Below are 27,451 nucleotides of genomic sequence, written 5' to 3' on the forward strand. Positions count from 1 at the left end.
ACCTGTTTCCTCAACACTACCTGTCCCTCCACCAATCTTCGTATCATCTGCAAACTTGGCAACAAAGCCATCTATTCCATCATCTTATTCATTGATATACAGCATAAAAAGAAGTGGTCCCAACACTGACCCCTGCAGAACACCACCAGTCACTGGCAGCCAACCAGGAAAGGATGCTATTATTACCACTCGCTGCCTCTTGCCAATCAGCCAATGCTCTAACCATGCTCGTAACTTTACTGTAATACCATGGGCTCTTAACTTAGTAAGCAGCCTCATGTGTAGCACCTTGTCAAAGGCCTTCTGAAAATCCAAATATACAACATCCACTGCATCCCCTTTATCTTTCTGACTTGTGATCTCCTCAAAGAATTCCAACAGTTTCATCAGACAAGATTTTCCCTTAAGGAAACCACGTTGAATTTGCCCTCACTCGTCCTGTGTTACCAAGTCTCCCTAACCTCATCCTTAACAATTGACTCTTACATCTTCCCAACCACTGAGGTCAAGCTAACTGGTCTATAATTTCCTTTCTGCTGCTTTTCTCCTTTCTTAAAGAGTGAAGTGACATTTGCAACTTTCCAGTCCTCGGGCACCATGCCAGTGTCCAATGATTCTTGAAAGACCATTAATAATGTCTCTACAATCTCTACTACTACCTCTTTTAGAAATCTAGGGTGCAGTTCATCTGGTCCGGGTGACTTATGTACCCTTATGTCTTTCAGCTTTTTGATCACCTTCTCCCTTCTAATAGTAATAGCACCCACTTCTCTTCCCTCACACCCTTCAACATCTGACACACCGTTAGTGTCTTCCACAATGAAGACTGATGCAAAATACGCATTTAGTTCATCTGCCATCTCCTTATCCCCCATTATTAGTGGAATAATGGAATGTCAACTATGTTTACAACCCTATTTTGCAATCAAATGGATCCCACTCAAAAGAATTTTAAAACTATTAAAAAGCTTTCATGCCTGTCTCTGATGATCTAAGACACTCCGATGTAAAACCAGGGGCATATTTTCCTTTTTTGTCTTGTATTTAAAGATCAGATATGCAAAAGAAACATTCAATCACTTAATTAAAATTAATTGAATACTATAGCAAGTTAATTTATGAAACATTGATCTAAACACTTGTTTCAGATGCTGATCAACCTGTTGTGCAATAGCAACACAAAATTTTGCCTTTTATTTTACCTAGTTCTGAAACAGAGCAATTTCATATTTACAATGAGAAAAGCTTTGAATGCTAAACAGCTGGAGTGCACAATTAACATGATACTTGAAAGAGTGATTAACAGTCACTTTCTGTTACTCATCATTTTCTATCCTGTTAACGTATGCAGTGAAAAAAATTCACAGATAATAAATAAACAAACATATCACTATTAGAAGATTTCTTCATTGCATAATCCTTCTGCTCTCCAAACTTAATGAGAACAAATTAAGGCTTCATAAACCACACAGCATACATAATTAACACCACAAATTAAAACAAGGACCCACCGTAATGTACAAAAACTGCTGCATCATATCATGTGAAACAAACCTTATAAATAACATGAAAAGAAAAGGAACAAAATTATCGGGAAGGTAACTGGTAATTATGAGGGCATTTTAGCTGGGTGTTTGACCTTAAGAAACACATTTGACATGATGTGCAAAACCTATCCCATAGGCCATACTTGGATGAAAACAAATCAGTAGATCAGAAACATTATATGAACATTTTTTGTTTGAAGTTTTTGCTTCAGCTGATCAAAACAGCTTAAATTTACAAACGTACTATGTTTCTGGTTGGGCAATCAGCATGTTGAATGCTCTTTAGATAACTTCAAAACAGGAATTGCTCTCTTAAGCTGAATATAAACCGTATCTTAATCTTGTGAGGATATATTTATGAAATCTTTCATTTAAAATATCTTGCCACTGTGTTTTGTTGGAATCATTAGCTGGGTATCGGACTTCTGAAGAAGGGTTTCACCTTTCTGAAAAATTAATGAACTTGTATTCAACCTAATTATAGTTAATATGTTTACATGTTTTCCAATATTTTCCCAAATGAATATAGTACAGGTTATAGAAGGTTAATATCAAGTGTAGTTATCTAAAAAGATATTACAATATCCAGATGACATTCCCAACTAAATTATGGTGTTACAGCTAATTCTTCCTCAAAAAAATTGTAAAGGGTATCATATTTATATGCTATAATATGTAACAACTGTTTAAATTTAAGTTTACTTTAATGAATTTAAAATTGATTAGAGCTTTGCTTTGAATTGTATCCAATAATGAAGCTAGCAACATATTTTAAATGGACAAATCACTTCCTAACATTCAGCTTGTCTGAACCATCAATTGCACAATTAATACCATATCTCCAGGTATCTGCATGAGCTACTTATACTGAGTCACCTGCCAACTCCACTTATCTTTGAGATTCAAGCAATATTTCTCTAAAATGGATGGCTTTCAAAACCATAGCACCCCGTGAGGTGGCATGGTAGCTCAGTGGTTAGCACAATACTTTACAGGACCAGCAATCTGCGTTCATTTTCTGCTGCTGCCTGTATGGAGTTTAAGTTCTCCCCATGATCGTGGGGGTTTCCTCAGGGTGCTCCAGTTTTCTCCTGCATTCCAAAGACTTATGAGTTGGTAGTTTAATTGGTCATTGCAAATCGTCCCATGTTTCGGCTAGGATTAAATTAGGTGGTGGGCGGCATGGCTCAAAGGGCCAAAAGGGCCTATTCTGCAATGAAGCTCAATAAACAAGTACATAAGTAAATAGAAGCACAGTTGGAATGTATAGCAAAGCAGAGTCCTCACACAGACACTTAGATAGCTTTACAAGCCAGGAAGTGCCATCTAATGTGTGTTCAAAATCATGAGAGACCAGAGGCTACCACTAACAAGTGTAAGAATAGATTAACTTCATGAAGTATGAGGAGAGATTGAAAAGAAAAGGAAGGAGTAGTAAATGAAGAAGAGGAAAAGGCTCAAGGTGCATCAGAGACTGTTAGGTAGAAGGGCCGCCTTTGGGATGTTACTGCCAAAGGGCCTATTTCTGTGCTCTATTATTCATTCAAACACCCTGTTTGAAAACATGCTCCAAAGTTAGAACACCGTTGTCATCTTTCATATAAATATTACAACAAAAGAGACCATTCATCCCACTGCAAGTAATCATTAAAAATAATTATAAATATATATGTATGTGTGGCAGAGCAAGCACTGTTTGTCAATAGTAAACCATTAAAGGTTCTACTTATCCTTAGTAGCAATCTATATATACATGCATACCAGCTAGTTCTTCTGCTATGTGTAACCCATGGTAAGGGGTAGGTGTGCTGAGCTTGAAAAAAGTATATGGCTTAGTGTTTCTGCCTTAGCTTGGATCATCTTGATGTGGGCTTCTGCATTCTGTACTGGGTCAACCCACAATGGAAATAGACTCCTTCATCTTGCTAGAAGCCAACAGGTTCCTGAGTAGACACCCCATTCATCCAAGCATTTCAAGTCAAGTCAAGTCAAGTCAAATCAAGTTCAAGTTTATTGTCATTCAACCATACACATGTATACTGTCAAAGGAAACAACGTTCCTCTGGACTAAGCTGCACAACATAATACATATAACTCACACACATAACACATAAAATAACATTACCACTAGTAAATAAACAAATAATGAGGTGCATTTGTGACACAATTTATAAAGTGAACAATATACCTCTACTGGCGCTTCATGCGTAGTGAGACCTGGGTGGCGGCAGGTAGCTCTGTAGTCTTATGGCCTGGGCGAATGAGCTGTTCCTCATCCTAACAGTTCTTTGCCTATTGCTATGGTACCTCCTGCTGGTGGTAAGAGGTCAAAGAGATTGTTGGGAGGGATCACTGACAATTCTAAAGGTCCAGCATGCGCAGCGCTCCTGATAAATATCTCTGATGGATGGAAGAGACCCCCCAATAATCCTCTCAGCAGTTCTTGCAATCCTTTGTTGGGACTTGAAGTCAGGAGACTTACATTTCCCATACCAGATGGTGAAGTAGCTAGTCAGGTGGTCAGAACCCTCTCAATGGTGCTCCAGTAAAAGCTGATTAGAATGGGGGAGAGGAAACCTTACTCACCTCAATCTCCTCAGGAAGCGGAGACACTGCTGTGCTTTCTTGACCAAAGAGGTGGTATTATATGCACTCCCAGAAGGTTGGTGCTCCTAACTCTTTCCACGGATAAGCTGTGTTTGTGCAGTGAAGAGTGGTTAGACTGCACCTTCCTAAAGTCCACAATCATCTCTGGTCTCGTCCACATTGAAACTCAAGGTGTTATGCTCACACCATTTTAGCAGCTATTCTTCCTCCTTTCTGTATGTTACCTCGCCGTTGTTGTTGATGAGGCCAACCAACGTTGTGTCATCAGCGAAATTGATGATTCAGTTTGAACTTGGTCTAACAGTGCTGTCATGCATTAGCATCGGGAAGAGCAGAGGGCTGAACATGCTCGAGGTGTTTCTGCAAACATGGACTGACTGTGGCTTTTCTGTCAAGAAGTCCAGGATCCAGTTACAGAGAGGGTGTTGAGACCCAGTGAGGACAATTTCCCCACCAGCTTCTGAGGGATGATTGTATTAAACACTGAGCTTTTACTTTGTTACACCAATCAGTTTTTCTGAAGCTGGGAGCTACAAGATCCTTATTTGACACCCCAGTCACAGAACCTGTATGCATTCTTGCATCCACCACCACACGCCACCTCCAGAAAACTAGCACTGTAATACTAATATCACCCTGGCTGATGTATAACCTCGACTCTAAATTGTGCATGGTTCTAGTCTCTGCCTTTACCCACGATAAAGGTGGCCCTTGTCACAATCTGCTCTCCTGCTGCTTTGCTTTTTCTTTAGAGGCATTGAACTTTTGCTTTTCCTGACCCTGCTGTAGAGGATGAGTGCATATTGCTCTCGGTATCCTACTATGATAAAGCTGCAAGCATACAGCTGCAGTGCAGTGTGAAGATATGTGCAATACAGAACTAGGGAGTGAGGAATCGTTACATAATTAGGGATCAGGAAAGACTGTACAATTACAATATGTGGCAGTCCTCATGTGACAGTTGAGATACTTGTAGTTCTGCCTCTGGCTAAGGTATGTGGCTCCCAATTATAGTGAACACTGTCTCCTCATGAGGAGTAATCTCACGTAGATATGCATAAATAAGTGCATACATGCTATTCAAATAGCTAAGGAGCTATTGAGTTCGAAGCCTGTCATGCCATCCTCAGTGATGATTGCTATGTTCAAGATAATAGACAATATGATCTCAAAACCTGTCACAGGTATTCAATAGAGAATATTTGGATTGTAATGAACTTACTCTTGCTAAAGTTACACTGGATGTACTCAGAAACAAAGATATTATCCAAGCTCACAATATTTAAAGTGGAAACAGACAAGAATATTGAAATGTTAACTGTACAAATTACCTGAAACATTATGCTTGATATTAACCACCAAATTGTCATAAAATTTAAATCATTTTTAGCTTTTTCTCAATCATTAGATAATTTGCATTGTACTAACCTTGCTGTTTTGATTTATTCTGAAAAAGCCAGGGCACAGGGTTTGTTGCCTTAATTTCTGCACTGTCATTGAGAATAGATGATAAACTGCATGATGAGTCATCACTTTGAATAGACTGGGTTTCAATTGCTTTTGAAAGGATTTTCTTCAATAATGCTATTGCCTTATCAACAGAAAGAAACAGTGAAAAATTCTTCATTCTCACCGAATGGTTGGTAAAATATAACTATTTTGCCTTCAAAAATGAGAACACATTTAGATATCCACACAGAATAAATTTGTGCATCAACTTTGAGAATTCGTGAAAATACATTGTGTTACATTATCCCTCCTGAGTTAGATTTGTAAAATTTTTCAATAATTTGTGTTCCAGTTATTTCTACTCAATTGCTGGTTTACCAAAATGCTAGTTAGGAAAAGGGATGAAGCTGAAAATAACTGGGCATAGCTGGAAACAGTTCAATTTATCTACCAATAACTATAATGTGGAAGCTACTGACATGATGAAAGAAGCCCGAAACACTGCCAAAGATGGAGGATCTTCATTGCTGCCCTAAATGGCACCTGCATAATGGGCAGTAAGAAGAATTTTAATGTGAATGACTTTCATGAGCAATGAAGTCTTTCTCTATCATTATCATCATTATTAAGTGGCATGTCTAAATGAGGTGGGTGATCATTATCTATCCATGACCATGATTGTTATTAGCAAATTTTGCGATAGAAGTGGTTTGCTATTGCCTTCTTCTGGGCAGTGCCTTTGCAAGATGGAGGACCCCAGCCATTATCAATATTCTTCAGAGATTGTCTGACTGGCATCAGTGGTCACATAACTAGGACTTGCGATATACACCAGATGCTCATATGACCAGCACCCGTCTGCTCCCATGGCTTTACGTGAACCTGATTGGGGGGCTAAGCAGGTGATATGCCTTTCCCAAGGGTGACCTGCAGGATAGCGGAGGGAAAAAGCACCTTACACCTCCTTTGATTTAATTGATTTAATTGCTCAGGTATCATCAACTTACTGACTGTAAAAATATTTTATTTACCTTATGATCAATTAACGAGTTCTGCTTTTGTAAATTGCCAGTAGTCTGTAGTTCTTACTCAGCTAATGGCAGTATTAATTGCATTTAAGCCCATGTGAAATATTCAAAAATGCAGATGATAAATAATTAATGTTTGAAAATTCAAATTCATTGTTTAGACATGCATTTAAGTTCTTATATTGTAACCTCCATGAACAAAATAAAATAATATTGCTACCTTTTTTGAGTTACCCTCCTCCGCAACAAATAAAGGTCCAAATATCTCTGCTATCTCGTCTGTACTCAGTACTTGATGCTCCAACAAAGAAAGAATGTGTGAATACCAATGCTTCCAGAGTGTGGCAGAATCACCAGGTAAATTTGACAAGCTGCAGATTCAAAGATTTCAAATAATACAAAAATGTAACGAAGAAAATATATTACTACTATGTTGCCAAAAATGGCAAGAAAGAAACTAGCTTCCAGGTAAGACATCTTTTTGGGTAAAGGTTAGTTAACAGATAGTTACAGTAACTCAGTAATATGGAAAAGCATATATTTATAAAATTTTAACATGATACCTTTACTCTCAGCAAGGCTGTTTTCATTTATTGGGTCCCTAAGCTCCCTTTCTACTCACTGGGGCTCTGGTTCCTGTGCTCTCTTTAAGGTTATTGGGTTCATAGGAAAATTTATTATAATACTGTAAAACATTTAAATTAAGTGAATTAAAATATATTGGCATATTACTTGGAGTGGCATCCAAAAATGTGTAAACTCAGTACCAAAGTTCCAACTGTGTCGGATTATCAGAATTTTACTAAATGGATTTAGGTTACAGATATGTCAGCTAAACCCCTCTGTAATAAAGAAGAAATGAAAAAAAGGTTGCCTGCTTCAACATTTAATAAGATCATGGCTATCATTTGGATCAACCCTACTTTCCTGTACTAACCACTACACTGCTCCCTCCAATCCAATATCAAAGCATCTACTAAGCATCTTCAGTCTCTTGAAGAAAGAACTCTAAAGAATTACCAAAGTGCAGACAATGAAATTTCTTCTAATTTCAATCCTGAATAGCTAATCTCTTACTTTTTAAACTGTAACCCCCTATATCTACTGATCTCAGCTCACAAGAATAACATTCCATCATCTACCATTGTCCTATGTCAAGCCCGTGAAGAGTTTTATACAGTTTAATGAGATCACTTATATTTCTAAACTCTGTGAAGTACAGGCCCAGTCTGCATAATCTCTCTTTACACAATAATCTTGTCATCTAGGACAATAGAGATGCCAGGCAGGATAGCTGAACGCTCTTCATGTAGGATGTGGGAAGGCAGGGAGACCTCCAGTGTCCCTGATGGCTAAAATGGTGACAAGTGCATCTAGCTGCAGCTTCTAACAATCCGTGTTAAGGAATTGGAGCTAGAACTGGATGAACTCTGGATCATTTGGGAGGCTGAGAGGGTACTAGATAGGACATATAGAGAAGTAGTTACACCCAAGGTGTAGGACACAGGACACAGGGTGATAGCCAGGAAGGGGAAAGGGGCTAAGGAGCCAGTGCAGAGTACCCCTGTGGCCATCTCCTTCAATAGCAGGTATATCACTTTGGTTACTGTCAGGGGGTGGGCGGTGTTGACTTAAAAGAGGAAAGTCACAATGGTTGGGACTCTGGCACAGAGTCTGTCTCTGTGACTCAGAAGGAGGGAGAAGAGGCGGACTGTGGTGATAGGGGATTCGTTGGTTAGAGGAACTTACAGGAGGTTCTGTGGGTGAGAACAAGATTCTCGGGTGGAATGTTGCCTCCTGGGTGCCAGGGCCCAGGACATCTCAGATCAAGTGTTCAGTATTCTTAAGTGGGAGAGTGGACAGCTAGAGGTCATGGTCCATGTAGGTACGGGTAGGACGAGTGACGAGGTTCTGCATAGGGCGTTCAGGGAGTTAGGTGCTAAGTTAAAGGTCTGTACCTCCAGGCTTGTGGTCTCAGGATTGCTACTTGTGCCACATGCTAGTGAGGCCAGAACTAAGAAGATTACGCAGTTTAAAATGTGGCTAAGGCATTGGTGTGGGAGGGAGGGCATAAGATTTTTGATCACTGGGCTCTCTTCCAGGGAAGGTGGGACCACTACAGAAAGGACGGTTTGCCCCTGAACTGGACGGGGACTAATATCTTGTCAGAAGATCTGTTAATGCTGCATGGTGGGGATTAAACTAGAGTTGCAGGGGGATGGGAACTAGAGTGCCAGAACAGTTAGTGGGGAGGTTGTGGAGGCAGATGCTGGTAAGACCTCAGACAAAGTCAGAAATCAAAAGGTTGAACATGGTGTGACTAGCGTCTGGAACTGCTTATGCTTCAATGCACGAAGTATCATAGGAAAGGCAGATGTGCTCAGGGCATAGATCAACAACTGGAATAATGATGCTGTAGCCATTAGTGAGACTTATTGCAGGAGGGGCAGGACTGGCAGCTCAGTATTCCGGGGTCCCAATTTTTAGATGTGACAGAGCGGGAGAGATTAAAGGAGGAGGGGTGGTGTTACTAGTCTGTGAAAACGTTACAGCAGTGCTCCATCAGGACAGAATGGCAAATTCGACTAGTGAGGGATTATGAGTGGAACTAAGAAATAAGAAAGCCATGACCATGTTAATAGAGCTATATTACAGACCACCCAACAATCCTAAGGATTTAGATAAGCAAATTTGTAAAGTGATTGCAGACTGTTATAAGAAACAAAAGGTTGTAACTGTAGATGATTTTAGCTTTCCACATATTGACTGGGAGTCCCATACTGTAAAAGGACTAGATGGGATAGAGTTTGTCAAATATGTTCAGGAAAGTTTCTTTCATCAGTACGTAGAAATCCTGAGGAGAGAGTGTGCGATTCTGGATCTGCTGTTAGAGAGTGAGACAGGGCAGGTGCCAGAAGTTAGTATAAGGGAACATTTTGCATCTAGTGACCACAATGCCATGAGTTTCAAAGTAAATATGCAAAGAGACAGGTCTGGCCCATGGGTTGAGATTCTAAATTGGAGAAAGGCCAATTTTGATGGTATCAGAAATGATCTGGCAAATATGGATTAGGACAGGCTGTATTCTGGCAACCGTGTACTTAGAAAGTGGGAGGCCTTCATAAACAAAATCTTTAGAATACAAAGGTTGTATGTGCTTGTTATAATAAAAGGTAAAGATAACAAGTGTAGGGAACCTGGTTTTCAAGAGATATTGAGACCCTGATTAAGACAAAAATGGAGGTGCATAGCAGGTATAGGCAAGTAGGAACAAATGAGGTGTTTATGGAGTACAAGAAATGCAAGAGAACACTTAAGAAACAGGAAGGCTAAGAGAAAGCATGAAGTTGCTCTAGCATACAAGGTTAAGGAGAATCCTAAGGGATTCTACAGGTATGTTAAGAGCAAAAGGATTGCAAGGATTTAATGTGGTAATCTACGTGTGGATCCAACACAGATGGGGGAGATCTTAAGTGCATTCTTTGCACCTGTATTTACTCAGGAGATAGATAGAGTCTGTAGAAGTGAGGCAATTCAGCATCAACTTCATGGACCCTGCACAGATTACAGAGGTGCAGATGTTTGCTACCGAGGCAAGTCAGGGTGGCTAAATCCCCAGGGCCTGATGAAGTGTTCCTTTGTACCTTATGGGAGGCTAGTGCAGAAATTGCCAGGACCCTAGCAGAGATACTTAAAACATCCTCAGCGACAGGAGAAGTACCAGAGAATTAGAGGACAGCCAATGTTGTTCCGCTGTATAAGTAGGGCTCTAAACAAAAACCAGAAAATTGTAGGCCGGTGTGTCTGACATCAGTTGTAGGAAAGTTATTGGAAGGTATTCTAAGGGACTGTATATAAAATTATTTGGATAGATATGCACTGATTAAGGATAGTCAGCATGGCTTTGTGAGTTGTAGTCATGTCTAACCAATCTTAGAGTTTTTCGAGGAAGATACCAGGAGATTGAATGAAGGCAAGGCCGTGGATGTTGTCTACGTTTACATTTGACAAGGCATTTGACAAGGTCCCCCATGGGAGGCTGGTCAAGAAGGTTCAGTTGCTCAGCATTCAGGATGAGTAGTAAATTTGTGGGAGAAGCCAAACAGTGGTAGTAGAGGGTTGTCTCTTTGACTGTGACTAGTGGTGTGCCGCAGGGATCTGTGCTGGCTCCTTTGTTGTTTGTCATCTATATTAATGATCTAGATGATAATGTGGTTAAGTGGATCATCAGATTTGTGGATGACAGCAAGATTGGGGGTGTAGTGGACAGCGAGGAAGGCTATCATGGATTGCAGAGGGATCTGCAAGAGCTGGAAAAATATGCTAAAAATGGCAGATGGAATTTAATGCAGACAAGTGTGATGTTTTGCACTTTGGTAGGATCAACTAGGATAGATCTTACACAGTGAATGGTAGGGCACTGAGGAGAGTGGTAGAACAAACGGATCTGGGAATACAGGTACCTAATTTGTTGAAAGTGGTGTCACAGGTAGATAGGGTCGTAAAGAAAGCTTTTGTAATATTGGCCTTCATAAATCAATGTATTGAGTGCAGTAGATGGGATGTTATGTTGAGGTAGTATTCGACGTTGGTGAGGCCTAATTTGGAGTATTGCGTGCAGTTTTGGTTATCTACCTGCCAGAAAGATATAAACATGGTTGAATGAGTGCAGAGAAAGTTTACAAGGATATTGCCAGATCTGGGGAACCTGAGTTATAAGGAAAGAGTGAATAGGTTCCGACAGCATTTTTTTGTTAGAACACAGAAGATTGAGAGGAAATTTGATAGAGATATACAAGGTTAAGAGAGGTATAGATAGGGAAAATGCAAGCAAGTTTTTTCCCCACAGAGATTGGGTGGGATTACAACCAGGCGTCATGGATTAAGGGTGAAAAGTGAGAAGTTTAAGGGGAACATGAGGGGAAACTTCTTTACTCAGATGGTCGTGATGGTGTGGAATGAGCTGCCAGCACAAGTGGTCCATGCAAGCTCGATTACAGGAAGTTCAGGTAGGTATGTGGATAGTAGGTGTACGATCCGAGTGCACATCAATGGGATAGGCAGTTTAAAAGATTTTGGCATGGACTAGATGAGACAAAAGACCTGTTTCTGTGCTGTACTTCTCTATGCCTCCACCCGCAATTTAATCTGATGAATCTTCAATATACTCCTTCCATTGTAAGTATATCCTTCCTTACAAAGAATGAGTGGATCCAGATGCAAGCAAACTCATTACAATTGGAGCAAGGTGCCTCTACTATTCTATTCTTGGAATACAGCATAACATGCTGTTTGTGTTCCGAATTGCTTGATATACATTGACTTTCAGTAACTCAGCTTACTCCTGATTCTATTAACAATCCCTTATCAACCTGTTCAACTTTATTGAGTTAAAGATAACTGAAGTAGACTGAATAACAGACAACAAAGTGCATTTGGTCTTCCAAAGAGGAAGTGAAAAAAATTCACATAATACTGATGGGATAACTCAAAATCATGAGTCACCATGATAAATCTTATAAATGGATTAAGAAAAGAGTTTAATGGTCAAAACAAAGGGCATTTGTTAAAAGGTTTATGATGGTATAATGTAAGTACTGAATGGATTATTCCAGCAATCTGTGCTGGCGGTTTATACTTGTACAAGTGAAAGCCACATCGGAAGTTTACATTAAAAGATAACTTAATAAGTGCCAAAGCAAAGCAAAATAAAGGAAGTACCAAGATTTCAACTGATATGCTTTAGATCACCAAGTAGTACAGACTCTTTTTTAATCTTTGCTGACTGAAATTACCTTTCATTAACTTCATCAAATGTCTCCCAGTTCTTCTTCAAAATCTCATCAGAAAACAAACAGGCATTTGAAGTACTCCTTAATAATGTCTTAAAATGGTGAAGAACTACTGCTCCACAGGCTTCTAGGCTTTCCTTGTTCAAACTGCCTTTCCTATTGCAGAGCCTGTAAAAGGAATTTCAAGTTCAACCTAACACTGGAAAATCTGAAGTTTACTCAACAAAGTTGATGTGTGGCAAATAGGTTATCAATAATTCTGAGGTAAAAGTTGATTGTCCAAAAGTCTGATCATCCATCACACAAAATCCAGATAGAATATAATTTAGGTGCAAAATACCAACTGAAAATTCTTCACATACTTTTGATTGTGGTAAAATGAGAGTAAGTGTACGAGGAACTGCAGATTATGATGTTTGAAATTGACACATTGAAAATAGAATCATAAAAATAGACATGTAAATTGGACAATATTTTACAAAATGAAGAATATTAACATGCTACATTACAAAATAAAGAACTGACTAGATATTGAGGTACTGGGCAACATTCTCCCTCTGTGGTCTCATAGGCAGAACTAACTAGTTGAGCCTCTGATTACCAGCCCACTGTTCTCATTCAAAGACAGTGAAGAGGGTGTCCAGTAATCATCATGGGACAACCAAGAGCTGTCTATCATCTGTCAATTAGACCATTAAACTGACACCTTATTTTGGTAAAAAAACCTTATTGTTAATATCATACATTTGTAATAAATTGGGAAGAACTAGAAAAAATAATATAATTTTTTTCAATTTGTTTAGTCAAAAACTTGCCTCTGATAGTTTGCAAATCTCATATACGTATACATATTCCATAAACCTTTGGTGCTTGAAATGGAACTGAGCCTTGTGTGATTATTCAAGTGCTCATTTCCTGAAAGAATAACTAATATTAAGTTTTAGAAACAAATTTAATTTTATAAAAAATATAGTAGTACATTCTTAAAATTAAAGAAAATGTTGTGTGTTGAGGGAGACAGAGGGAAACATTTTAATACAGCACTTGCCCCTTCCAAACTGGCAGTAAAAATGAAAAAAAAAACAAATCAAACTTGCTCAAAGCCTTCTTGGATCATAATTACTAACAGCAATTTTAATTTCGAGGTAACAAGGATAACCTCCTGGATTAGTAGGATCCCTGGTTAAATATGCAGTTCATGAAGTCTGGCAATAAAAGACTCACAGGATATCCCACAGTTTTGCTCATGGAGGTTGTCCCTGAAATCTATTGGCTGGTCAAATGGCTCAAAAGTTGTAACCGAGACTAAGACCCACATGCACTAAGTCTCTGATCTGTGACTGTTTCATGATTGTCACACGCAAATATAGCTTTCCTGCCTCAAAAAAGCTGGAAATGGAGAAACAAACAATAAAAGGGGATCCATTAAGAAAGAATGTTGACTCTGGCTGAATGTATGTCATTGCATGACTTTCTGATGCTGGTCACCCAAAACATACATCATCATGGAAATGGAGTTCACCATTCCCAGCTTTCTCCATTATCTACCCAGTCTTCCCTCTCCCCTTTACTCCAGAGAAACGTTCCCACTTCCAGTTTGCTTTGGAAAAGACAGACAATTCATTACCCAAATAGATGAATCTTTTTTTGCCAGTCAATCACCTTTTCACAATAATGACCAAAGAAAACTTTGAAGGTTTTAAAAATTTTCAAAAGGTTTTTAATCTATGTTTTTCACAGCAGATTCCCAGAGAGTTTTGGCCTATCGTGTAGGATGTGTAACATACCCTGACACACCATCACATCTTAATGCATAGTCAACAACATATGTATTAGGGACAGCTTGGGCCATTGACAACAAAAATATATTTGCATGGCACTTCAGATACTATGTTTAAACTTTGGTGGAGATCCTGATATTTATGTCAGTTGCATTTCACCCATCGTCAGTCATTACCTTTTCTAAATGTATATTTAATGTGAGATTGAACATGATGCTCTGAGGGCATATTTTGTGCCAAATCTTAAAATTGAGTATGATGTTTTTATATTAACACTGGTCTCCTTATCTATAGAATGTAACAGCACTGCATGCAATTCAGAGAAATTTGAGTGAAATAATACTTGGAATGGTTGTTTTCCTATTGGAGGAAAGGTTGGAGATGTTAGGTTTGGATGCACCAGAATTTAGAATGGAGGAAAAGAGAAAGGGGTGGGGTGTTTTGTTTAAGGCATATAAGATCCTGAGGGATCTTGTCAAGTTGGATGTGGGGAAGAAGCTTCTTTTTGTGGCTGAATCTACAATCATTGTTTAAAGTTAAGAAATGAGATTGAAATGAGGTGATTTTTTTCCTCTGTTCATCTTTATAACTCTCATCATGAAACAGTGGAAGTAGCAGAGTGCCTGCAAAATGTTAAGGTAGATAGATTTGTGATTAAGTGGTAATCGGTTACTAGAATGTGGGGTTGAGGGTCAGATCAGCCATTAATGAATGCAGGAGCAGGCACATGGGCCCAAATGGCCTACTGCTGTCCTTAATGTGTCTGTTGGTATGCATATTTCTTGTCCTTCCCATATATCATTATTGTGATTTAATATTTGCTTTGCCATCAGAAAGCACAGAAACAACCAGAGCAAAGAAGAAATAACACTGAAAAAAGTTTTACTGAACAGCTATTGATGTTAATATGGGTAAGTGTTCCATTTTGTTCACTTCAGATTTTAGTTTGTTTTTCTTTACTATTTGGAAATACAAAAAAGATTAATAAAATTTGTTCTATTTCTGTAAGTTATGCTTTTAAAATTCCTTAGTGGAGTTTAGAATGAATAAATATGCATATGTCACTTTAAAACAAAAATAATAGTCCAAATAACTTGTTCATTTCTGTAATATATTTTAATATCTTCTCATCTACTGACAAAACAGTGTCAGCAGTTCTGCTGTGGTACCTGTATATTAAATGTAAAGACATTACAATTGATACTATTCTATTCCTAGGCTCAGATAACAGGCATAAAGATTATATTCTATGTATTTAAAGAAGAGGGAAATCTACATGAACAAACAATGAGTTATAGCACTGAAATGGAATGATATTACTATTTTAGCAGATCTATAATCACCTTGTGATTTCCTTCAGTTTTTCACTACTTATTGCAGTAGTCTGATACAGCTCTGAATAGGTAGTCTTTGTTCCCCCAACAGCATCTTCTATTGACTGAAGTAAGTGACAAAATCCTTCAAATAAAAGGCACCCTCTGCAGATAATAATGAAAATAATCATGTTCATGATTATACTTATTCATGTTATTGAATCAAACAATCATATATAGTAATAAAAAGGTAAACTGGCAACATAAAATATAGTAATTAACCTTAAACCTTCCTTCAAATGAGGACAATTGCAGTTTTGTTAATATGCACAACAGGACATCACTTACACTTTTATGGATCAAAAAGTTAAGTATGCTACCTGAAAAAAGTCAATGAGTCAAAAACAGTTGTTTATGGATTAAACTATACAAATAGAAGATTGCAAGAATAAAGAAAGATTCATGGAAACTGAGACTTCCAGATTTATTGCTTTTATTTTTATTATCATCTTTTAATTACTCATTTATTTCAATCCTCTTCTACTACACCTCTGCTTCTGTTGTTCCGCAGCTGGCTACAAGGAGAATTTTCCATTCTTCCTTTCGCTTCTAGGTAAATACATGTTTTATGTCTTCCTTCAGCTATTCATCTATACTTTGAAACTAAGAATTCAGCAAAATTCAAAGACAATATTTATGGGAAATGCATTCCATAAAACATTTATTCGAACTTGCATTTCTGCAATAGTACAAATGCCCATGGCCAAATTGTGGTTTATCATTCACTGAAGTGCTTCGTCTGTAAAAAATATCAGAACTTAAGCATTATAGAATTTTATAGCAAAGGAGGAAAATATTCAGCCTATCATGTCCATACCAGGTGGATGAAAAGATATTTTCATATTCTTTTTTCATGCCCCACAGTTGGTGTCAACCCTGTGCACCTTATGTTTTTCTTTTTAAAATATTCATCCATTTCTCCTTTGAAAGTGCAATAGTTTTTGGTTCAATCACTACGTTTGACAGAATATTTCATTTACTGGAAGGTGTCTGTTTAAAAAGAAAATGTGCCCATGTTTTCTTTTTCTCTTGGGAGGCGTATTAATAAAGAACATTTTTCTTTCTAAATCTTAAGTTATAATATTAATTCACCTGCAACATCTGCTGTATATAATTAACTGATTGATGGTCAAAAAATAAGGACGTTCATTCTTCAGAAATACTTCCAACATGCTCAGATTTCTTCTCTAAATTAATTTTATAATCTTAGTACTTGCGTTGTAAATGATACTGTTCAGAAAATAGCTATTTTATTCAAAAATAAAATAAGGCAATACTTTACATTTTTGCATATTTCTGTAGCTTATTGTTAGCCCATTCAGAAGCAAAAGAAAAAAATGATTGCATGTTATTTAAAATGAAAACTTATGATGCAAAAAATAAATGTTTTTTTTGAATTTCTAAAGTACATTTAATATCCTAAGTGAGCACTTATCTAACTTTAGCAACAAATGAATAATTGAAAGCTGAACAGAAGGAATAGTACTTTTTTTCAAGGTGTGTTAGAGAGGTCATGTACAAAAAATATTGTAAGTGATGTTGAGGCTTAATTCTCCATGCTCATGAAGTACCAGACTTTTTATACCGTGCCCGGTGCGAGCAATATGAGAATATAAACTGCTTTTTTCACATTCATAAGGTCACAATCTCTGAGCTGCAACATAAGAATTACTTTCCTGCAACTAAATTACATCCTTCTCACTCAAGTATCCAGCTAACAATAATAAATGGACACATTTTAGCACCAAATAAAGCTTAATGGAGCAATGAATAATGAAGATAATACTGTCATGATTTTAATATTACAGTCATTCAATTGTACCACTCAGAATGCTGTGGAAAATAAATATACATAGTGGCTTGCTGAAAAGTACTACACATGAGTTCCTGAAATGCACTGCATTCATATCACATATGGAGTTCAACGTAGCATTATAAGGAATAAGAAGTCACAATATGATTATGGGCATTTGTACTACAGCAGTTCTAATATTAGCAAACATTATATATATATATAAAAATGTATTTTATATTAAGAAGTTTAATATTCCGCAGATAATTGATTGTAACCATATAACATGCTAACTGATAAATGTAACACCTTTAATTCTTTCACTTGTTATCTTTTTTAACGTGTTAGCTAATCTGAGATCTGAGAAATATTTTTATTATGTGGACAACACAAGTGCTTGCACAATGAAAATAACAACTTTGCCTAGCCTTAAATGTTCTTCATGTGCAAGTATCTAAAATTGTAAATGAAAGCTTCCTGAATGATAATTTCTGAGATGTAAATATTATGGCACTGTGGTTAGGCTTGTACTCTGGAATTTAGAAGATTGAGGGGGGATCTGATTGAAACGTATAAAATTCTAAAGGGATTGGATAGGCTAGATGCAGGAAGATTGTTCCCGATGATGGGGAAGTCCAAAACGAGGGGTCACCGTTTGAGGATAAAGGGGAAGCCTTTTAGGACCGAGATGAGGAAAACTTCTTCACACAGAGACTGGTGAATTCTCTGCCACAGGAAACAGTTGAGGCCAGTTCATTGGCTATATTTAAGAGGGAGTTAGATATGGCCCTTGTGACTAAAGGGATCAGTGGGTATAGAGAGAAGGCAGGTACAGGGTTCTGAGTTGGATGATCAGCCATGATCGTACTGAATGGCGGTGCAGGCTTGAAGGGCCGAATGGCCTACTCCTGCACCTATTTTCTATGTTTCTATGTTTAATGACAGGCTTAATACACCGATCTTTTGTGAAGGAAACACTAAAGATGAAAATACATCATCTTTAACTATTCTGGTTCACATAAACAAGATTGTAACTATTGATAACTTTATCTCTTTTCTGTAAGGATCGAATAAATATACTTAGTCCTTCACAGGCCAGTGTACTAAAAATTTGCCAATGACATAACTACTGTTGACAGAATTTCAGTCGGTGATGATGAGACATACAGGAATGAGATAGATCGGCTGATTGAGTGGAGTTGCAACAGCAATGTTGCACTCAATGTCAGTAAGACCAAGGAGTTTATTGTGGGCTTGAGGAAGGGAAAGTTAAGGGAACACACACCAGGCCTCACTGAGGGATCATCAGTGGAAAAGGTGAGTAATTTCAAGCTCTTGGGTGTCACATCTCAGGAGCTCAGAAGATGTTGATGCAATTACAAAGAAGGCATGGCAATGGCTATATTTCATTAGGAGTTTCAGGAGACTTGGTATATCACCAAAGCCACTTATAAATTTTACAGATCTACTGCGGTGAGCATTCTAACTGGCTGCATCACCATCTGGTATGGAGGTACAGGAGTATGAAGACACACAGTCAATGCTTCTGGAAAAGCTTCTTCCCCTTTGCCATCAGATTTCTGAATGGACAATGAACCCATGTACATTAACTCACTATTTTTTTCTCTCCTCTTTTTTTGCATTACTTACTTAATTTAGTTTATATAAAATATATACTTATTATAATTTATAGTTTTTTTATTATGTATTACAATATTCTGCTGCTGCAAAACAACAAATTTCACAACATATGTCAGTGATATTAAACCTGATTCTGATTTTGATGCTATGATCATACTGTGCACATCTTGTACATTTCCAAATTATATCATATGTACTGTATTTTAAAGTCCATACATAAATATACCATCACAACAGGTATTATGAATTAAGATAGACACACACACCTATTTACATTTTTATTACTTTTTTCCCGTTACTTGCTTTTCAGTACAGAAACTTTGGTTTAGTCGACCCTAGGTTTGTACGACTGACATTGAATAAGTCATTCATTCAAATCTAACCACGGTTGCCAACCCCATAATTTGCTAACTTCTACTGATCCAGAAGCATGATTGTAATGTCCAATCAATGCCTAAATATGTCCCATCAGTTAATACTATTGTGGTGATAATATGCTGTGCCACATGACTTCTGTGCTACAGGCTATGTACGTTTTCCAATCAAATAAATTTTCAGACCACCACCATCATACCACTGCACCTAAAGATGCAGAAGAGGTTTCTTTCATGAATATAAGGTCTCGTTCAGAATGAGGTTTCCTGAAGCTCATCATCAAGAGATAAACAAACAAGCTTTATATACTTCAATCACTGAATTGGTGCTACATTTAATTTTAGGAAATATTATTGTAAAATATGAAGAAAAGGTACTTTTCATCATAAAACTGAGAATTGTAATAGTTTTTCCAATGTTGCACACACCACTTCATACTTCTGGGAAAATGAGAAGAATAAAAATAGCCTTTAACTGTAAACTCAATATTTTTAGATATAAACAGTAGGTACTGGGTAACATATAACATTGTTATAGGTTTCAATCATTATCAACGTTCCCTCTATTCTTTTTTACAGCTGCACAGACCAACCACTCAGCAGGAAATTTTTACACGGCCTGAAAACTGCATGGTACTTTAAATGTTCAAATGTTAATAAAATTCCAGCTGCACAGCAACAAAGGCTTTGTGCATGGGAGCATTTCAGTTACTGCGTGGCTGTACACCCGTACAGCTTAGAGGGAACAGTAATCATTACCTTGGACTTCTTAGAGGAAACACAAATACATTTTCCTGTTAACAATTAACTTAATTCAGCTACATCAAAGTACAACTTCCAGCATTCCACAGCTTGTGTCCTCCAATATGAAACATGCTTCCTGCCTTGCTGATCCCTCCTTGCTCAGAAAATTCTCTTGACTTTCCATCAAGAAATGATACTGTTAGTTTTCTTCACTCTTCAACTGCCCCTTTCCCCCAAAATTTCTGTTTTTCACAACCTTCTGCGCATGCTTCTGGGAAATGAGTGTTTTGTAGGAACTCACACAGGAGATGAGGTAGATCAGCCATGATCTTATTGAATGGCAGGGAATGCCTGAGGGGTTGTGTGGTCTTCACATGCTCCTATTTTCTTTTGTTCCAACCCACCAGAAGTGGTTCTTCAAGCACTGAATTTTCTCTTCTCATTTAATTTTTTTGGCTATTACACCCACTGTAGGTCCTGACTTACGCTGCTCCCTTTCTCTCTCCAATAGTCACTCTCGCTGCTGCCATTAGCTTTCCTACCCCTCTTTTGTTAATTCTCCATTTTCTTCACTACCAAAATATTCCTTCCTTCAAGTCTTTTAATCCAATATACTTATTACAATTGGTGCTGGACCTTAGACAGAAAATTCTCTCCATAATGTACAGAGCTGTCAATCAAAGCAAGGTGTCAAGCATGTGAGAATAAGGAGTGCTTGCTGATAGTAGAGACATCATCAATGCTAACATTAATGTGCAAATGTACAGACGTCTCCTGCAAGCTGACTGCCTGATTTAAGCTTGTGTGTAAAAGAACTATTATCTTCACATTGTTTGACAAAAGTAAACCTTATGTGTGTCATTCCATATTTATCATGTGTCCATTTGTCATATATGAAAGATTAGGGAAAAGCTTCAGAAGTACTAAGTGACAATTGTCTATATAAAGTGTTTAAGTACAAGTGTCCACGCAATAAACAAACAAACAGTATCCAGCATTCAGCACACATTTTACCTAGAGTGCCAAATTCTTCAGAAAAAGGTTACTGCGTTGAGTTATGGACTGTTTTTTAACACATCTAGTTGCATAATCAGTGGTCCCAGATTTTTCCATATATAAAATACTGTGTTCATTTTTAAACACGTCAAAGTAAAAGGCTTATATTTTGGATATAAAAACTGACAACTCTTATAATGTTCCAAGAAAGCTTTATATCTTTTTAATACTACTACTACCCTAAATCATCCTAATATTTCTCATACTACTTTGCTCATTCATCTTTAAAAGCATATCATTTCCACCCCCACTGCCACCAGTCCATGGTAAAATCTGGGTGGTCCACACTGAAGGCAATTGTGTGTAACAAATGAAACAGCAGCATGAAAACAGAATGGCAACAAGAGGAAGAAAAAAGAGAAACCAATATAAAGAAAAAACAGAATTTATGACAATCTGTAATGGGCTGAGGGTTAGAGGTCAGGAAACAAGGGATCCTTCTCTTCATCAGGTTGCTTCCTGGTAACATCCTGATTAAGCTGACAGCTTGAATTATATCTGTTACATTCTGCAGTAGACAATCCATCTGTGCTAAGTCCTCTTCAATGCTGCTGAAGAAGCTTGGGCAAAAGCTTGGTCTTTCTTCCTTTACCATGGGCCTCAAAGCAGTCATCTCTTTTCTATACTCTTTATTTGTCAGTGCTCTTCAAAGAGACCTTTAACAAACTGAATGTGTTGTGTGCATCAAGCTCGCAGTATTGTTAGTCTCTCAAATGCAGCTAGGACTACACCCCTGCTCTGTCTCTATCTCTCAGATTTAGTTTAATTGTTGGATTGTCATCAAATTATTTCTGGTCCTTGGCATCAAGCCTAACCCTGGCTCTCTTACACAAAAAAACATGCTGGAGATTGAACCTTTCAAGTGATATATTTAGATTCTGTTGCCATGGTGCACTCGGATCTGAAGCCCTACAGAACCATTTGACAGACTACAATGAAGCAGCTTGAAGCAAGTAATTGTAAGGAAAATAGAGAACATTAGGGCTGTTTTAATTTTACTTTTACAATCATTGATATTTAACTGAAGATATATAGCATATCATTTACAAATGCCTAGAAATGACATCATAAATGTTCATACATCTTGATAATAAATGTTCATATATTTTGTTTCTAGGTTTCTTTCTCAGAACAATATTACAATAAAGTGCTGGAATATCAGAGGAATCCCATTATTTTACATGTAATGTAACAGAATGGTTAAGTAATTATCAATCATACTTACGTAAATCAAGAAAGATTTCACCAGTTAATGAGAAAATTTCAAACCTGTTAAAGATTATTTTATATCATATCTTGGATTCGTTTATATAAAACATAGAAAACTATACCTTGTTTTTATATTAGTGGACATTTTTTAATCTAATTAACTATTATTAAAACATGGCAGCAAAATCTCGCAAGATTTTTTCCATTAATGCTGTATACAGTAACATGCATTATTAGATTTTCAAGTCATTGGACACTTCACTGCAGCATATTAAATCAATGGACATTTGAAATACACTGGTTACAAACTATTAAACATTTTAAGTTAATCAATTTTAGCAAATTAACATTGACTACCAAGAGTTTCATTATAGTATGGGCAAATTGAGAGAAACAACACAAGGAAACAAGACTGAAAAAGTTGGGGGTGATGGTGGGAACCGGAGGAAAAGAACAGGTAAGTGAATTTCAAGCATTTACATTTTCTCTTTCTATCAAAGTGACACAGCCTTCTGTTACTGCGGATTACATACTGCAAAGCACGAATGCATCAGTTCAAAGTCAAAGTCAGTGTTTGCAAAGCTGGACAGCAATCATTCACACAATGAAGATGCAGATGCGCACACTAGATTCTCGAATTTTACACTGAAATAAGCTGCTAAATGTATTCTCTGCATTTTACCTGACTAAACAATACACTGAATTTTGTAAGGGCAAGAAAGTTCAGGTCTTTCTGCACACTATGCAAATTAAACTCTACAACTTCTGAAACTTTGCACTATCAGAAAGTCAGCCACATTGAAAAACTTGGATTCTAGTCACATTACAAGCCACACAGGTAAGTTCCCCACTGCGGTTAATGGGATATTGGTGGGAAGGTGGATTGAAAGGTGTTCAACTCCCAAGCTTGGTAAGCAGTCAGGTTGATGGTGGAGAGATTTTAGGTGTCTGTGGAAAGGCAGAAAGCATCTGCCTTCTTCCTTAGGTTGTCTGTGTCTCCCTTCAGCTGATTGACCATCCAACATCTAGAAAAAACAGATGGCCAGAAGTAAACTAAACTGACAGATTAAATCAGGTGCCGTCAAACACTTTAAAGTGTCTAATTTGCCATTCCATTTTTGGAGTCAATGCCTTCTGTGTTCAAGAAGTCAGCAAGTTGTAGATAGATCTAATATAAGACCATGGAGTGTATGGGGTGTCAGGGAGGGGTAGCACCTCTGGTGGGGGAACATCTCGCATCCTTTTCAAGGTGGTTAGTCCACTTTTGGTCCCCACCTGGCACTCAGCTCTCACCTGTGGTTCCCTGTAGCTGTTTGCATGCTACAGCGGCCACACCCTGGGCAACAGCTTCAACAAGCCAGCTAAACCAGGTGTCAGTGAGATAGGGAGTTGTCTATCCCAGCATGTGAAGACAGACTCTGGTGGATTGAGCAGACAAGACCAATGGAAGGTCCAATGGTCAAGGAGGCAGTCTCTGCAAGCGTCGTGGAACGTGTAGAGCAGGACAAGACACAGAAGATGTCCTGGTCATCCACTGCGCCTAGTCCCATCTCCAGCCGTCTTGACTCTGTCTTGCGACTGGATCCAGATGGGAATTGGGAAGGGAGAGTGAGGTTGGCGCTGCGCAACTCTCCCTCACTTAAATCCAAATCACGCGCTAGTCTCGACACCATCATAATAGTGTTGAGGTCCTCATCGACGTCGACGATGGAGGAACACGTAAGACCATAAGGTACAGGAGCAGATTCAGGCCATTTGGCCTATTGAGTCTGCTGCACCATTTCATCATGGCTGATGCAATTTTCCTCTCAACCCCAATCTCCTGCTTTCTCCCCGTATCCCATCATGCCCTGACCAATCAAGACTCTATCAACCTCTGCCTTAAATATTTTGTCTTGGCCTCCAGAATTACTGCGGCAAGAATTCCACAGATTCACCAAACTCTGGTTAAAGAAATTTAAGAAGTTTAATGTTTGGCAAATCCTCCAATATATCCACATATTTTGTTGATCTACTGACTAAGAAGTTTTACCCATCATGGTGGACAGGAATCTTCACAGAACTGCTGGCAGATTTCAGAATTTCCAATTTCCTCAGTAAAAAGGAAGTTCCAAGCTGAGTCCACTAGCAATGTCTTGGCTGTGCTCTGTCATTGGACTCCCCATGAAGTCAAGGGGGTAAAACCAGAGATGGAACTCTCTGAACTACCCCAGCATTTACTAGAGGGTACATGCTTCATAAAACTGTTCATTTGTATGTGCATTATATAGAGCTGGGAGGAAGGAAAGTAGAGCTACTAGGGCTTGATGTTTCAATCTCTATGGTAAATTGGCACTCTCGATGTTGGCAGTGGGTTTGGAGTGGTGACAAGGAGGGAGGGTCATCGGGGTCATCAGGTGGGCACCCTCCTTCTTTGACGTTTCGTTGATAAGCCCACGACGTCTCCAGAGGGTTCAACGGTGCTACCTGGCGTCCCAGATACACCCCCTCAGTTCCATACCCTCCTGTCTTCATCTTGCAGCCCAGTTGTTGTCTTTCCTTTCAATCCAAATCCAATTACATAATTTAAAATGTGACCTTTGGTCCATGCTTTAAATTAATGAAAATATACTGAAGTGTTGTTCATTCATTTTCTTTTGTTGTTTTATTGTTTTTATCAGCTTTGACAAAAAGTGGAAAAGAACACTGCTGTGAATTGAAAGTTTCTGGAAGAGATTTGCAGTCAGTGCTTGTTCTGGCTTGCTTATGTCATGTTTTCATGTTGTTTAAGGCACTGTTGCTGCTCAAGGTTTCATCACTTGATCCAGGACCATCACAGTCAGCAGGAACCATCCCTCATGTCTGCAAGATACATTTGGAAAACTGAAGTGGCAGAGTGGGTGGTGAGGGCTCATCAGGAAAATATGAGACGCGAGAGTGACGCAGACCCTGAAAGTCTAGCTGTTGTGTCCTGAAACCTCAAGCCTACTTGTGTCTGAAAATACAAAAACTGTCCTCAATTTGCAAAGTTTACAAATCAAGCTGAAGAAGATAATCATGCATAGAGCAAGGAAAGACACACCATACTCACAAAAATACTCCAGTGGAAGAGATATAATTTTGCTTTGAAAGGGAGGAAGAGTGCTAGAAAGCGTTGATTAAAAAACTTCGCAAACATGAGGAAATCTGCAGATGCTGGAAATTCAAGCAACGTACACAAGATGCTGGTGAAACGCAGCAGGCCAGGCAGCATCCATAGGAAGAAGCACAGTCGACGTGTCAGGACGAAGGGTCTTGGCCTGAAACGTCGACTGTGCTTCTTCCTATGGATGCTGCCTGGCCTGCTGCATTCCACCAGCATTTTGTGTGTGTTGCTTGATTAAGAAACTTGCTTGCCTTTCTTATTGTAGAAAATGGACCCCTTAAAGCCAACTTAAGACTGAATATAAATCATATTTAATTTTGTTGATAACACTACTGTTGTTGGTTAAATCAACATATAGCAGAGAGATTGAAAATTTGGTTGAGCGGTACCACAAAAATGTTTCACTTGTGGCCAACTAAATCACATAGCTCATTATTGACTACAGGAGGAAGAAGCCTTAGGTCCATAAGGAAGTCCACATTAAAAAAAAACTGAGGTGGAGAGTGGCAGTAGCTTTAAATTTCTTGGCATTAACATATTGGAGAATAACCACAGAAGTGTTATCAAAATAAGGCACAACATCACCTCCAGATTCTTAAAGGTTTGTGTAGATTCAGCATGTAACCAAAAACTTTGACAAATTTCCTTAGATGCGTACTGAAGAGGGTATCCTTAAACGCTCTCAAACGCATCTCCCCCATTTCACGCACATCTGCTCTCACTCCATCCTCCCGCCACCCCATTAGGAATAGGGTTCCCCTGGACCTCACCTACCACCCCACCAGCCTCCGGGTCCAACATATTATTCTCCGTAACTTCCGCCACCCCCAACGGGATCCCACCACTAAGCACATCTTTCCCTCCCCTCCCTCTCTGCTTTCCGCAGGGATCGCTCCCTACACGACTCCCTTGTCCATTCGTCCTCCCCATCCCTCCCCACTGATCTCCCTCCTGGCACGTATCCTTGTAAGCTGAACAAGCGCTACACATGCCCTTACACTTCCTCCGTTACCACCATTCAGGGCCCCAGACAGTCCTTTCAGGTGAGGCGACATGTCACCTGTGAGTCGGCTGGGGTGATATACTGCGTCCGGAGCTCCCGATGTGGCCTTCTATATATTGGCGAGACCCGACGCAGACTGGGAGAACATTTCGCTGAACACCTACGCTCTGTCCGCCAGAGTAAGCAGGATATTCCAGTGGCCACACATTTTAATTCCACGTCCCATTCCCATTCTGATATGTCTATCCATGGCCTCCTCTACTGTAAAGATGAAGCCACAATCATGTTGGAGGAACAACACCTTGTATTCTGTCTGGGTAGCCTCCAACCTAATGGCATGAACATTGACTTCTCAAACTTCTGCTAATGCCCCACCTCCCCCTCGTATCCCATCCGTTATTTATTTATATACACACATTCTTCTTCTCTCTCTCCTTTTTCTCCCTCTGTTCCCCTCACTATACCCCTTGCCCATCCTCTGTTTTCCCCCCTCCCCCTTTCCTTTCTCCCTGGGCTTCCTGCCCCTGATCCTCTCATATCCCTTTTGCCAATCAACTGTCCAGCTCTTGGCTCCATCCCTCCCCCTCCTGTCTTCTCCTATCATTTCGGATCTCCCCCTCCCCCTCCCACTTTCAAATCTCTTACTAGCTCTTCTTTCAGTTAGTCCTGACGAAGGGTCTCGGCCTGAAACGTCGACTGCACCTCTTCCTAGAGATGCTGCCTGGCCTGCTGCATTCACCAGCAACTTTTACGTGTGTTGCTTGAAATTCCAGCATCTGCAGATTTCCTCGTGTTTGCGTTTTTAAAGAGGGTATCCTAACTGTTTACGTCACATATAAAATGCTGGTGGAACGCAGCAGGCCAGGCAGCATCTGCATTCTACCAGCATTTTATGTGCGTTGCTTGAATTTCCAGCAACTGCAGATTTCCT

General features: G+C 38.8%; 1 protein-coding gene and 1 long non-coding RNA gene across 6 annotated transcripts in view; one reads left to right on the top strand and one right to left on the bottom strand.

The window, feature by feature from the left end:
• kiz (kizuna centrosomal protein) overlaps positions 1 to 27,451 on the bottom strand; it is a 213,442-nt gene that overhangs the window by 66,109 nt on the left and 119,882 nt on the right. For all 4 annotated transcript variants that reach the window (XM_063056241.1, XM_063056239.1, XM_063056240.1 and 1 more), the window contains 4 exons: positions 15,548 to 15,682; positions 12,427 to 12,591; positions 6,852 to 7,002; positions 5,583 to 5,745 (listed from right to left, as the gene is read on the bottom strand). In XM_063056241.1, the coding sequence (XP_062912311.1) occupies positions 5,583 to 5,745; positions 6,852 to 7,002; positions 12,427 to 12,591; positions 15,548 to 15,682 (614 nt within the window). The remainder of the gene's footprint in view (positions 1 to 5,582; positions 5,746 to 6,851; positions 7,003 to 12,426; positions 12,592 to 15,547; positions 15,683 to 27,451) is intronic.
• On the top strand, positions 14,956 to 22,373 carry LOC134350691 (uncharacterized). 2 transcript variants are annotated; one of them, XR_010018967.1, is made up of 4 exons: positions 14,956 to 15,115; positions 16,089 to 16,130; positions 19,964 to 20,017; positions 22,302 to 22,373. It is a non-coding gene; the product is annotated as an uncharacterized LOC134350691 (long non-coding RNA). The 2 variants fall into 2 exon arrangements; XR_010018966.1 differs by lacking the exon at positions 22,302 to 22,373 and having other exon boundaries at positions 19,964 to 21,175.

Source organism: Mobula hypostoma, chromosome 8 (genome assembly GCF_963921235.1).
Source record: "Mobula hypostoma chromosome 8, sMobHyp1.1, whole genome shotgun sequence".
Classification (NCBI taxonomy): Eukaryota; Metazoa; Chordata; class Chondrichthyes; order Myliobatiformes; family Myliobatidae; genus Mobula; species Mobula hypostoma.